Below are 14,064 nucleotides of genomic sequence, written 5' to 3' on the forward strand. Positions count from 1 at the left end.
AGTATGGCACTGGAAAAGCAGAGCAGGTCAGGCATCATCCGAGGAGCAGGAGAATCAACATTTCAGGCATAAGCCCTTCATCAGGAATAATAAAGGGCTTATGCCTGAAACTTTGATTCTCCTGCTCTTCAATTGCTGCCTGACCCGCTCAGCTTTTCCATTGCCACACTTTTTGACTCTGAGCTCCAGCATCTGCAGGCTTCACTTTCTCCAACTCTCAGTATTGGCATATTCAATATATCCCACACCAGATAATTAATTATGATAGTGTAGCAACCATGAAATAATACAAAATATTAAATGTACAATTTATTTACGCATTAATCTGGAGAATTTTCTTTAAATTGCTTCCCTTCCATTTTTGTAATGCCTTTGCTCAAAACTTCTCATTCAGTTTTGCAATCCTACTTCAGATTCCAATTACTTTGGAATTTCAGCAATGTAATTTCCTCTCATTTTAGCTTACAATTTTAATGTGCTAATCTGGTAAGCAATTTCTCAGTCATTACATTTAATTTTCATTGGCTTAATATTGGTAAAATGAAAGTAATTTTTTTTATTTCAACTAACAACCATATGGTTCTTGCTCCAACCCCATTAACACCATTACTAACACACTGTTCGGCAGACGACAGCATCCCACTTAACTGGAAGCTCACCTGTTAATAACTGTGATCTGGTAATCCAATTAGCATCCTTCTGTTCCAAAAAATTTATAGTTTCAGTACTCTGCTCACCAATATTTATTCCTCCAAAATTCAAGTGGGTGCTAGTGCAATTATCAGCACCATCAGATTGGTTAGTAAGTTCTACCCAAGCACAGAAACACATCTAATCTTGGTCAACATATTCTGAGTTTTGAGCTGAAAAATGTGTTGCTGGAAAAGCGCAGCAAGTCAAACAGCATCCAAGGAGTAGGAGAATCGACGTTTCGGGCATAAGCCCTTCTTCAGGCTATTCTGAGTTTTGCAAACATAGACTCAATACAGCCAATACACTAACTTTTGTGATTAACTGTTTGTTACAATCAAGCAATTGTCAGGGCATAAGGCTGACAAATCCAGTACCACATTGCCACAAATTCATATCCTTTTAAACTTAACAACAGTATCCCGTGAATGATGAATCCCACTCATGTTGTGGTTTACTGCACAGCAATAGCGTGAAATACCTATCTTCAAATGCTTTCTCAAATTTGATACCTATTATCTCGCTAGGTGATCTGAAGTAGATTGAACAGTTTTCAGGTCTAAAATTGGCAGCGTTTGACCTTTTCACGGGTTTTGCATCATATACAGCGAGCAATGATTTGATCAACCCTCTGATAAGCCCTATTCCAGCCTCAGACTTGCATAGTGGGCGACTAGCTTGGGGTCCATTATGAGGTTGCAACTCAGGCCAATTCTATACTGTGTGAAATTGTAAGAATCCCAACATGTATATAGGCCAGTAACAGTGGGTCTGTTACTGATTTCTCAACAAGCATGAGGAAAGGCAGACTGTTAAACTTCTCTATTTCACAGATAAATTTGAGCCCTCGATGGAGTCCACTAAGATGTGTAAGAAAATTATTACATACAGTTGCAAAGTCAAACATATCATCTGCATACTGGAAATGTGCAAAGGGTAAGAGGTGAAAAATAATTCCATCAAAAAAGTGTTTCTTTTGGAAACCAATAAAAATATTAGCAACAACTAGGCCTAGAGGGAATCCCAAGGCAACACTATTTTTTCTTAACTAAGACCCTAAAGTTTTCTTATTTTAAAGGCACGTGCCAGGTATTGCAACCCAGATGCAATTCCATTGGTCAAATTACCATTTTGAATCAAAACACATTTTATTCATACACTATAGTTAAAGTACAATAAAAGAAAGATAAAATAATTGGCTTAACTGTAACTCTATCGAAATGCTTAACAAAATAAGGGATAACTACTACGCGTTAATTGTTCCAATATAGTAACATCCCATAAACACACCCTTGACAAAGGCGAATTCAATAAAATAGATTATCTCACATGTAATTATAGCAACAGGAAGAGAACCCCAGCTTTTAACTATAACAGAGAAAGGAATTAGAGCTTTCACATCCAGCTTCATGACCCCATCAACAACTGCTACTGAAAGCTAAAATAAAAATTAAATTTTGGTTTTGAGGGAGTTTGACCCCACCCATTCAGGCGGCTTTTATTGTTCCAACTTTAAAAAAACCCAAAGATCTCACTGCTTTTTATTTTTCTGGCTTGAGCAGATTGCTCATTACCTCTGCCTAAACCTGTCATAATTAAAATAAAGGTCAAAATACACCTTCTAAAGCCATAGTATCATTACAGTTGCTAAGTTCATAAGCTCAATGAACACTGATTCAGTCAATGGCAGAAGACCGAGATCCCCATGGTATACAGACACAGTGCAAACATCCATAGTTTCCTTGAGTGGCATATTCTGAATAGAATAGCAATACCAAATCAGTGTGAGGCATAACATTGCAATCGATACCTTGTATCAGCTTTGCAAAGATGAAAGAATCCTTCACTGTGTATATGGAAGAACACATAGAACTGTTTGTACCAACTCACTCAACCATTTGGCCAATTCAAGTCATGCAGAACTTTGACTTTCCTAGCTACCTGCCACAAAACAGTGTCCAATGAAAATGGGAGTTCTTGAAGTAGTAGCTAAACGATCTAAAACATATAGTGTTCAGTGACATTTGAGGCCTCAAGACTAACGCAGGCATACATACTTGTAAGCTTTATTTATTGCAAAAGTATACTTTATTAATTAAAAAAATCTTTACATACAAACATAGTCACTAAAACAGCTTAGTTCTGTGTAGTCTTTGCATATGGAGAACAAAAAACCCAAGGCACTTCTTACTTATGCAAGATGCTACTTACAAATACATGATGCACCAAGGACATTTGATAACTGACCGGAAGGTAGACAAAGGGACTTGAAAGTCTTCCTCAACAAGGATGACTATATTAACAATACATACACTGTACTTACTGACAAGTCCAAATTTGCATCTACTGGTTCACTCACATTAGCTACAACTAAAGGAGGAAGTGAGGACTGCAGATGCTGGAGATCAGAGTCAAGAGTGTAGTGCTAGAAAAGCACAGCAGGTCAGGCAGCATCAGAGGAGCAGGAGAATCAATGTTTCAGGCAAGAGCTCATATGGGAAGTTAGGAAAGAAATTGCAGGACCCCTACCAGAAACATTTATATCATTTTTAACCATGGATGATGTGCCAGAGAACTGGAGAGTAGCTAACATTGTGCCTTTATTTAAGAAAGGCTGTAAGGAAATGCTTGGGAACTACAGACCTGTAAGACTGATATTAGCGGCAGGGGTCAGTTGTTGGATGTGATTCTGAAAGATAGGAATTACATGTATTTGGAGAGGCAAGGACTGATTAGGCGTAGTCACCTTTTTTTTGCAAGGGAAATAGTGTCTCACAAACTTCATTCAGTTTTTTGAGCAAGTAATCAAAAAGATCAATGAAGGCCAAACTGTTGACATTATTTGTAGGAACTTTAGTAATGCCTTTTACGAGATTGCTTGATTGATTATAATTAATTAATAAAGTTAGATCACATTGGATTCAGGGTGACGTTATCAACCAGATACAAAATTGGCTTGACAGTAGAAGACAGGTTGGTGGTAGAGGGTTGTTTTTCGGATTGGAGGCCTGTGACCAGTGGTGTTTCAGCGGTACTGGGTCCACTTTTGTTTGCCATTTATGTAAATGATTTGGATGAGAATACAAGAGACAGATGACACAGAAATTGGTGGTACAGTGGACAGTGAAGAGGGTTATCTAAGATTACAAAGATATCTTGATCGATTTGGTCTGAGGAGCGACAGATGGAGTTTAATTTAGATAAATGCGAGGTTTTGCATTTTGTTAAAACAAACAACAACAGGGCCTACACAATTAATGGTAGAGCCCTGGGTAGTGTTGTGAAACAGAGACCTAGGGATACAGGTACACGATTCTTTGAAATTCATTGCTCAGACCTTTGAGTATAGGAGTTGGGATACCATGTTGAGTTTGTATAGAACATTGGTGAGGATTCTTCTGGAGTACTGTGTACAGTTCTGGTTGCCCTGCTATAGAAAGGTATTAAAATGGAAAGGGTTCAGAAAGGATTTGGCAGGATGATGCCATGGATGGAGGATTTGAGTTATAAAAATAGGCTGGATATGTTCAGATAGTTTTCACTGGAGCAAAGGAGGTTGAAGGGTGACCTTACAGAAGTTTATAAAATCATAAGGGGCATAGATAAGATGAATAGCAGGGATTTTTTCCTTAGGGTAAGCAAGTTCAAAATTAGGGGTCATATTTTTAAGGTGACAGAAGAAAGTTTTAAGGAGGACTGAGGGACAACTTTTGTTTTTGAAAATAGTGGCTCGTGTGTGGATGCAGGAACAGTTACAACATTTAAAAGACATTTCGATGAATACATGAAAAGGGAAGGTTTGGAGGAATATGGGCCAATGCAGGCTTAGCTTGAAGGGAAATAGTGTCTCACAAACTTCATTCAGTTTTTTCAGCAAGTAACCAAAAAGATCAATGAAGGCTGAACTGTTAACGTTAATTATATGGACTTTAGTAACACCTTTGACAAGATTGATTGTTGTTGCTCCCTTTGCAATTTGACACTGTTGTAATTCAGTCCTGATAGTGCAAGACAAAAATATTTGACATCATGTATTTTTCTTTGACAATGTATAAGTTGTCTATTAGCAAGTGACTAATTGCGATGCTCATTTTATTTACAAAATCACATCAAACATACAGCATGAGGGATTCTATTCAGTTTCTGTGACTTTTTCTTACTGCACCTCTATGGTAACTGCCTTAAGATTGAACACATTCCTTAGAGTGGAGCCATGGACCGTGGAATGTTCCTATCTGTAACAATCGAGATATGTATCCTCAAACTTCTCTCAGGCTGACACCACTTTATCAAAACAATTTTCTCCTCTCTTATGAACCAGACCATATATCTTTGACTTATAGACCAGAGGTAAGTCATTAGACTTCTTTCACCCGACTGCAATTCTCAATGACTTAAAGTGTCCCTCAAAGTACCCTACTTTTACCATGCTTTACAATTCATCTTGAATCCAAAATCTATGTATGTTTCCATGTAGAGTGTCTGATGACATTCCTTTAATCTGGGCTGCTATGTGTAACACCAGGTTATAGTTTGTGTGTGTGTGTGTCTGTGTGTATGTGTGTCTCTGTGTGTGTGTGAGTGAGAATGTGTGTGAGTGAGAGTCCGGGGAAAGGCGGCTGACAGATGGAGGCAGGGGTAACTGTGATAGGTCGGAGAGAGGGCAGTGCCGAGCCAGAAGGCTGGAACTGGGACAAAATAGGGGGGAGGGGAGACAAGGAAACTGGTGAAGTCCATATTGATGCTATGGAGTTGGAGAGTCCCCAAGGCGGATGATGAAGTGCTCTTCCTCCAGACGTCAGGTGGTTAGGGATTAGCGATGGAGAAGGTCCAGGACCTGCATGTCCTCGGTGAAGGGGGAGGGGGAGGGGGAGTTGAAGTGTTCCGCCATGAAGCAGTGGGGTTGGTTGGTGCAGGTGTTCCGGAGATGTTCTCTGAAGCACTCTGCAAGTAGGCATCCTGTCTCCCCAATGTAGAGGAGACCACATTGGGAGCAACGGATATAGTAAATGACATGTGTGGAAATGTAGGTGAAACTTTTATGATGTGGCAGGCTCCTTTGGGGCTTTGAATGGAGGTGAAGGGGGAGGTGTGGGTGCAGGTTTTGCAATTCCTGCGGTAGCAGGGGAAGGGTTAACTTTGTCCACCCCAGTCCAATACCTGCACCTCCAAATCACGACTACTACGTGAACACATTCATTACTTGTGAACAGACAGGTACTAACCTTGCTACAAAACACAGCAGCACACAATTCAATCACTTGAGTCTACTATACCAGTCAATAATATCATGTCACATGATGAAACATTTTCATTCATATCAAACACAAAGAGTAACCATTTAAAATAATGTACATTAAAAAGAACAAATGAGTACTATTGATGCAATATTCATTATTTTGCTTTCAAACCCACTCACCAAACACAGCTACAAAACTGCAAATGGCTGCATGCCCATTCGAGCAACTTTCTCCCATTTTGGAACTCCCATAAACTGTAAATTAAGACTGTCATCTTAAACATCTGGTGTACACAAATTTTGCCAATTTACCTTGGGAGGAAGAGGTGGTGGAATCCTGGGTTTCATTGTTGAGCTACAGATTCAAAATAAAACCAACAATTAATAATATGACACTATGCACTGTATATAACAGATAACACAACTTAAGTCCCAAATAGTTGCTACTATCTGAGGACTCTATACAAGAGAATAAACTTCTAAATTTCCTGTGCTGTATGAAACTCTTGAAAGAGCTAAATAGTAAAATTTCATTCCTACGAATAAGCAACTAACTGTAGTTGCACCAGCTGAGACAGTATTTGTCATGCTAAATTCTGTTCTGCACTCTGATAAAATACTTGCCCCTTCCACTTCACCTGCCATGTCTATAAAATGCTAGTCTTCAGTGGCTATCTGTCCCTTCTTTGCACTACAAAAACCAATCGTAATGCTGAAATTTTATTCAATGGCATTTCTTCTTATAAGCACACAAGAAAATTGCCAATTTTATCCAAATACATTCCACAAAGCAACTTTCCTTACTTGTGCATGTGTCAGCCAATAACAAAATGCAATTTGTGGATACCCGATTTTGTAAAAAGTACTTTCATTCTTTTTTATATTTCCTTCTGACAGTAGAAGTATTTTATTAAATGGGTTCCTCAAGTATTCTACATTCTAGTGGCACATTTTTGAGTGTTATTAAGTTAAACAAATTGCATTGTCTTGGTGCTTCTTGAAAAGCAGAGAAACACTAACCATCTCTTTTTTCATACCATACACAAGATTTAATGCAAGTTCAGACACCATTACAAGTAAGCTACTGTACTACAAAACAGTCTCATCCCCTGCTGCATTTCAAAAAGGAACTATTAGTATATAAATCTAGGACATGTCACAGGACAACTGAGAAGTAGATTTTAGTTGTTGTAAATTAGTTGAAAAAGACAAAAGACTTGAAAATGAATACAGCCACAATGCTGAACCTAAATTCAATCTGAATCATTAGAACTAAAGGGCAGTTTTGGATTAAATTTTCCTCAAATTTGACTTAAATTGCAGTGTTCAATTCACTTTTTACTTCACTTCATTCCAAAGCTGTGCAGAGCAGCTAACATCCTGTTGCCTACCACAGAACTGTGGTAGATTTGTATCAGGTTAGTATTTTTTATCTTCAAGCTTGTTCATCAGACTATCACAGCCAGAATGGTCATATGTTGCAAAACAATTACTAAATGTCGGCATTTTTGATGATTAGTGACATGCAAGAAAATTTACATCAGTATCAATATTATTTCATTTTTAAAAAATAACATATGTCATTGTCCAGTCATTATGAGATGGGCTCTGAACCCTCACATTCTAAAGTATCTACAGGAATTATATTTAAAAAATCCAACACTTGCTAAATGATGCAATGATACTAGCAACCCAAGATACAGTGCATGATGTTTTGGCTCACTTATTTTCAACTACGTAGCACATGCATTCTATAAATTTTGAAAAATGAAGCTGGAGCTGCATGAAATATCTGAAAAAGTCACGCTAATTCAGCTGTCAGGTGGTTATGGCAAAAAAACTTGAAAATAAAATAATCAGTGTTTTCAATGGCAATACATTAATGTATCTCAAGGCTTCAAGAGGAAAAAAAAGGCAGCCAAGCAGGATGACAATGAATCATAAAAGGGTGCTTTCGTTTAGCTGGTTTGAATTTAGGGAGATTGTAGAATGTCATGCAGATTTTAATGGCGATCATTCCGACTTATATTCTGAATAGTACTCAAAGTAAAACCAAATTCAGCTAAACTAGAAGAAGAAAAGACTTACTGTTCAGATTCATCATCATCACCATCATCATCATCTAAATGTGCCACGTGTCCCCTAAGGAGATGAACAAGGTACTTATGGCTCAGTGGATTTCAGTGGAACAATTTCAGCTAAAGTAAAGAATTCTGGCATGCACTATCTTTGGGGCTTGATCTATATGGAGCTCTATGTATTCTAATGATTTTTTGTATTATTAATCAAAAGATAGCTTGGAAAATTAGACTTGTATAAAATCTATATGACAAGCAAATGTTACCTTTAGGTCACTACATTATTTTTTAAAAAGCTAAAGGAGGATTTTTACTTTACGAAAGGCAACAAGAGAAAAATTACCGCTGATGCAGTTCCTCTTCTACTGATTTTAGGAGACTCCTTGGAATTTTAAAACAGGAAACAAGGGCTTATTTTAAACTTCACAGCAAGTAGTACACAATTATATGCTTTTTGAATACATATGAACCAAACTTAAGAGGAAAAACAGCACAATCATGTTGTTGCTACACAGTATTGGAAAACTTTATATGCATAAAATATCACAAAAAAGGTGCAGAAATTCAAATGAACACCAAAGAGTGGTGTCAATATCAAAATGTGTTATTATATTTCAGTAATATATAATACACAATGCAACTATTTACTGCCATGTTTTGCAGAGTAATGTTAATTTTCATCTTTATTGGAGAAAATATTGACCTTAAACAATTGATTTACCTAGCTGATCATGAAAATATGCTAAAACATCACACGCACACTAGATTTTGATTTTCAACAATACTGACTCTAAGTCAAGTGGGCAGTATTTTTTTTTAAAAACAAATTTAACAGATCCAATGACATATGAAGGATTCTTACTCAATTTATCTCAAATAGTAAAGGACATGAAGACAAGAGTTCACTTTTTAAAATAAAATGTCGAAACTGGAATTTAAAATGTTGGCTTCTTGAAAGAGAACCAATGTGGCAAAACATTACTATACCTATCATTGTAAAAGTGTGATTTTGAAAAGAAAATAACAATCTGGCAATTAAGGCAGATGATGGATCTTCTCCATTTTGAGAAAGTAACACATTCTCCATTTTGTGGAAATCAAATACTTTGTCTCGATAAAAAATGTGACAGCACACAAATAAGTGACATCACCTGATTTTCTTTTATCGCATAAAGCCAATGTTTTATGCCAGTTCCATCTGATCTGAATTAATAATTATGCCCTTGCAAATCCACAAAGACAGTGTAAGCAATAGTGTGTGGGCAGGTAACTTATTGAAAGATGAAGGACCCTACCAGGTGAGTTTTCTATCTCCTTCATTGTGCATCCTCAACTCTGTACAGGAACAAATCAAGATACTCAACTCTCAGAAGGGTAGGGATGACTTACTGTTACAACTAATCTGCAATTAGCATTGCAGAGTGCTGCAATAAAATCTGAATAATTATTTTTAGTATTTGAGAATTATGCCATGTTGCATCTTTGTATTTAAGTGTAACTGAAATTTTAAATGCCAGCAAGTAGCTCACGGGTAGAATGATCCATAGTTTGCTCCTTGGTAGCCATGCTACCGACACCCTAGTCTTTAGTTACTGTTTGCCTTGCATCTTGGAATCAAAAGGAAATAAATAACTACAAATTTCCTATATGATTCCATGCAAGACACACCATCTTGCATAATGAAAATAGTGTCAATTCTGGCTTTAGTGAGAATACAGCGATCGAATAACTTAGATTCAAAAGGAGACTGGCAAGTGATCTATGATTAAAAACTTCAGATGAGTGCTAAAGTTCAGTCTAATGGCTAATTAAGATCAGATAATCAACAGACAGGACTCCCAGTTCTCTCAATCCGGCATGTCAGAGATGTCATTTCTCATGTCGGAACTTTAAGGTCAAACAGATCAGATTTGAACTGTGTATTTTAATGTGTAGAACCAAATTAATAAGGAACTATCTTGTTTTAAAATGGACAGTCAACAGTACAATCATAAGTGGGCCAGAGTGAAATCAGCTATTAATGCAAAAAGAACTGGATATGTGGAATCACAAACTTACAAGTTTTCACTTATATCATCATCGGAATGTTAGATAAGAATCTAAATTGATTATGAATGAACAATAGAGCTGTGATGCATTAAGCAGTACAGGATGTTGCTGGTGTAGTACATATATGATGTCATTTGAAGACATACAGAGTGATTTCGCCAGTTGTATGTCACTGAACATTTTCATGGATTACAGCCAGACCTTGAGATCATCTCCACATTGACCTGCTCAGACTTCCTTGTCAAGCTGTATCACAAAGGCTTCATGTGGAAACATGGACTTTTTCTTTTTTTCAACTTCTTAAACTAAGTTCTCCCACAGTGTAGAGAACTTGGGAATCCTCTCTGACTTTCTGGTTATCAGTCATCTTCCACCCATGAAAGACTTCAAAAGTGTTCTAGCAACTGTTACAACCTCAGTGCACTTCCTTTTTAAGCGTGACAGGGTGCCAAATGGTGTGTTACCCATGCACACATTTAGATCCCCTGCTGAATGTGCAGGCAAATCAGCAGAACATTTCATACTGGGCTGCATGCTACAATCATGCTGAACAGGTTATATGACGGGTATGTGAGCTGCTTTCCTCAATCAAACCAGGCAAAAGCATATGAACTTTAAGATTCCTGTGCCTACTAGTGTGCCTAATCAAAATTCTTCCCCTCACTGTCTTACAGTCTCTATAATCTCTCCAGCTTTTGTGGAGCACAGGATTAAGAAAATTGAAGGCTGAACTGTACTGCCAAACAGGAAAGTAGTCGAAGAAAGTAATGCTCAAAACTGTGCATTCAGGCTTTGGTCAGACTACATAGGTTTAGGGTTGCCCAAACATAGAAATATTCAGGCACTACAGGAGTTTGTTGGTTGATCTTAGCTTAATTTGAGAGGGGAGAACTTTGATTTTATTTCCAGTCTTGAAAGGAGGCAAGAAAGAAGTGAACTTCTATGAAAGTCATAGAGATGTACAGCATGGAAACAGACCCTTCGTTCCAACTTGTCCATGCCGACCAAATGACTCCAGGTTAAAGCATAAGATTGGGACATTTCAAATGAGCAAAATACTTTTACTGAAGCAATAAGTTCCATACTTGCCAACATATATATTCAGATGTCTGCCAGGATGGCATTATAGACTAGTGCTCAATAGGAACTTAAGGCCCTCACAACAATTTACCCTGCTGCGGTCCAACAGATTACTAGGACTGCTTCAGCTCCATCGGTAATCGTGCTAAGTAAACAACTTTGTTGATATTGTCAGGCTAGTGCTTTCTACCAAGTTTCATATGGGTACTGCCAAATAGTAGGTTGCACAGGTTCAGGTCCACAGTCACAATGTAGCCCTTTCTTTCTGCTTCGGATTCTTTCTTATTCTGATTTCTGAAGGGCCACTATTGAGAATCAAAATCACAGGATAATTCACCTTTCAGCCAGACCAAAAACTAAGCTCATAAAATGCAAGATTCACATTATGACAACTTATTAGATATCTCAACCTTGAGATATGTAGACCACGTGCCCGTGCCTGAACTTACGGACTTTAGGTATTGGACTCCAGTTACAGAAAGTCTGTAAACATATATATATATAATATAGTGCACTTCACAACCTTGAACAGGTTCAAAGCACTTTATAGCAAAGTACTTTTATTGTGTAGTCACAGACGTAATCACGGAATTGTGACAACCAATTTGCATGCACAAAGTTCAACAAAAAACAACGCAATGATAACCAAATTATGTTTGGGTATTATTTTGGGTATCTCTCAGTTGAGGGATAAATATTGACTATGAGAATATAAAAAAGGCTTCGCTCAAATTGTAAAGATCACATGTAATGAAGCATAATAAAAGATTACAGATTTGAGGGTAGTGAGTTAGGTGACCTTAACAAAGGCAGCGAGGATTTATGCTCATGATCACTACCCAGTGACCCCTGGAAAAGGTGCATTGGAATGTAGTGGGTAAGGTTGTGATCAAACATAGTTTTAATGTGCTTACATGTGACGGATTAGCCTGCCAACCCTCATTAATGGAGAATAATAATTTAAAGGGTACACTGAAGAGTGAGAGTTCAACATACACTGATCAAATGTCAATGCCTTCAAGGAAGGAGAAAAATAGCAAGAACTTTTCCATGAGTCTTGAAGATTTAGCATTAGAAATAACATTAGCATGAAAGAGCAGAGGCATACATGTTTTTACAAAATACTAATAAAATCAGTAATCACATGACTGTTTTTAACCACCCATATGCAGAAACAGAAGCAACGATAGTATCCAAAAAAACTTAAAACTGCTGTAACAATCAACCATTCTGAGCAAAAGCTTCTAGGGCAAGGTCAGTTTCAAAACTCGTTAAAGAATCTATTCTAAGTAAAATAGATACATTAACAAGATAATGTTAGTAGGTGCTGGTTAATAAAAGGCTTGCCGTATTAAGGGAAACTGACATAGCACCTGGTTTGAAAACTATTTCTGTTGATGCAGGAGAAAGGGGTAAAGGCACACTGCCTAAAAATTACAGCCAGTTTTGGTTAGGAGTAAAGTTAGGAATTATTTTATATGCAAACGTTGGTAGAAATTTGAGACACACTTACACAAACTACAGCTGGTGGTAAGTCAAATATTAACTTTAAATCTGAGATTGATCGTATTTTGTTAATCAAAGGCATTTGGGATATATGTCAAAGAGGTAAATATTTACACTAAGGTAAAAGACCAGCCATGAATTCGCTAAGTGGCAAAAACATGCCTGAGGGATAAATGACTGACTCCTGTTCCTATGCCCCCTACTTTACTAATTTGGATTTTTAACACCAATAGAATAAAGATAAAACAGAGAGATTAAGGGTTATTGTTTCAAGTTCTGAGGCAATAAATTTGCATCTATTTCAGTAAGAATGCCAGAAATAGGAGAACATGTAGAATGATACACTTGGTAGTTTAAGAGAAACAGCTAAATTAATTCATAATCATTGATGTTAAAATTGGAAAATAAATTGACAGTAACATATGTGGGAGTGGGCAGTGCCTAGAATTGAGCAATAATCAGGATGTACCCTATTGTACCCTATTCGCAAGCAAGGCAAGAGTCTCCCTGAATGTGGAAATAGCATTCAAAACCTGGACCAACTTACAGTTTGAGAGATATCAAAAGTGAAAAAGATTGTTTAAAAGAAAACCCATCTTCCAGGGGCAGCTTTAGGCACCAGAGGGATCTGGAGAAATGATTTCTGTTTACAACATACAGTCAATTAGGACATTACAACAGATAAAGGAAGCAAGTTCAAGGAAATTGTCTTCAAAAGTAATTGTTATTTGTATTCAAGGCACAGAGCACTTTATAAATTGGGATTCAACCAGTCTACAATGAGGAAAATGAGGGGTCAAAATCCAAAGGAAGTTTCCAATGCAGTATAAATATTGGTTAATGAAGGAAGGAGCAATGAAGGCATACAGTGACAGAGAAGTCTACACTGATGAAAGAATATCTGATGATGAACTACCAATAACAGCACAGATAAAACTGACTGATCGATTAAGTAACTGGTCATGAATAGTTCAGTCCAAAAACATGATAACTGTCAACAGCCTTAAAGTTGCTAAATTGGGAAATTTGTACTTGTCTATTGTTAAAGATTAAGAACATATTTATATGGGCAGACAAGATTCAATGTTTCTAGTCTAATCGTTACAATTGGGTTACTTTTCTTCATAGTCAGCATAATTAATTCCAGTTCAAAATGCAATGACTTGCCTAAAGGGCATGTAGAGCGTGTTATGCCAGAAATAAATTTAAAGAAAAATCTGTGTGTATTGGCATTTTGACACAAATGCTTAATATGAGAGTCTGATTGTGTGTGACATCAGTTTCAACAACATACTCTGTTTGCTTGTTTATATGCATCCTACCGGACAACTTTCAAAACACTGATGATGAAAATGGCCTTTAGCATGGGATAATAGCAATCAGTAACCCATTTTGTATCTTCAGGATTTGCACTTTCTTAGA

The 14,064-nt window shown here is 37.2% G+C and overlaps 1 protein-coding gene across 7 annotated transcripts in view; it reads right to left on the bottom strand.

The window, feature by feature from the left end:
• LOC140483193 (mitogen-activated protein kinase kinase kinase kinase 3) overlaps positions 1-14,064 on the bottom strand; it is a 308,564-nt gene that overhangs the window by 75,005 nt on the left and 219,495 nt on the right. For 5 of the 7 annotated variants that reach the window (XM_072581249.1, XM_072581248.1, XM_072581247.1 and 2 more), the window contains 3 exons: positions 8,351-8,389; positions 8,018-8,071; positions 6,242-6,284 (listed from right to left, as the gene is read on the bottom strand). In XM_072581249.1, coding sequence (XP_072437350.1) covers positions 6,242-6,284; positions 8,018-8,071; positions 8,351-8,389 — 136 coding nt within the window. The remainder of the gene's footprint in view (positions 1-6,241; positions 6,285-8,017; positions 8,072-8,350; positions 8,390-14,064) is intronic. The other 2 variants (XM_072581251.1, XM_072581250.1) reach the window with 1 other exon arrangement.

This window comes from Chiloscyllium punctatum, chromosome 11 (genome assembly GCF_047496795.1).
Source record: "Chiloscyllium punctatum isolate Juve2018m chromosome 11, sChiPun1.3, whole genome shotgun sequence".
In the NCBI taxonomy this organism is placed as follows: Eukaryota; Metazoa; Chordata; class Chondrichthyes; order Orectolobiformes; family Hemiscylliidae; genus Chiloscyllium; species Chiloscyllium punctatum.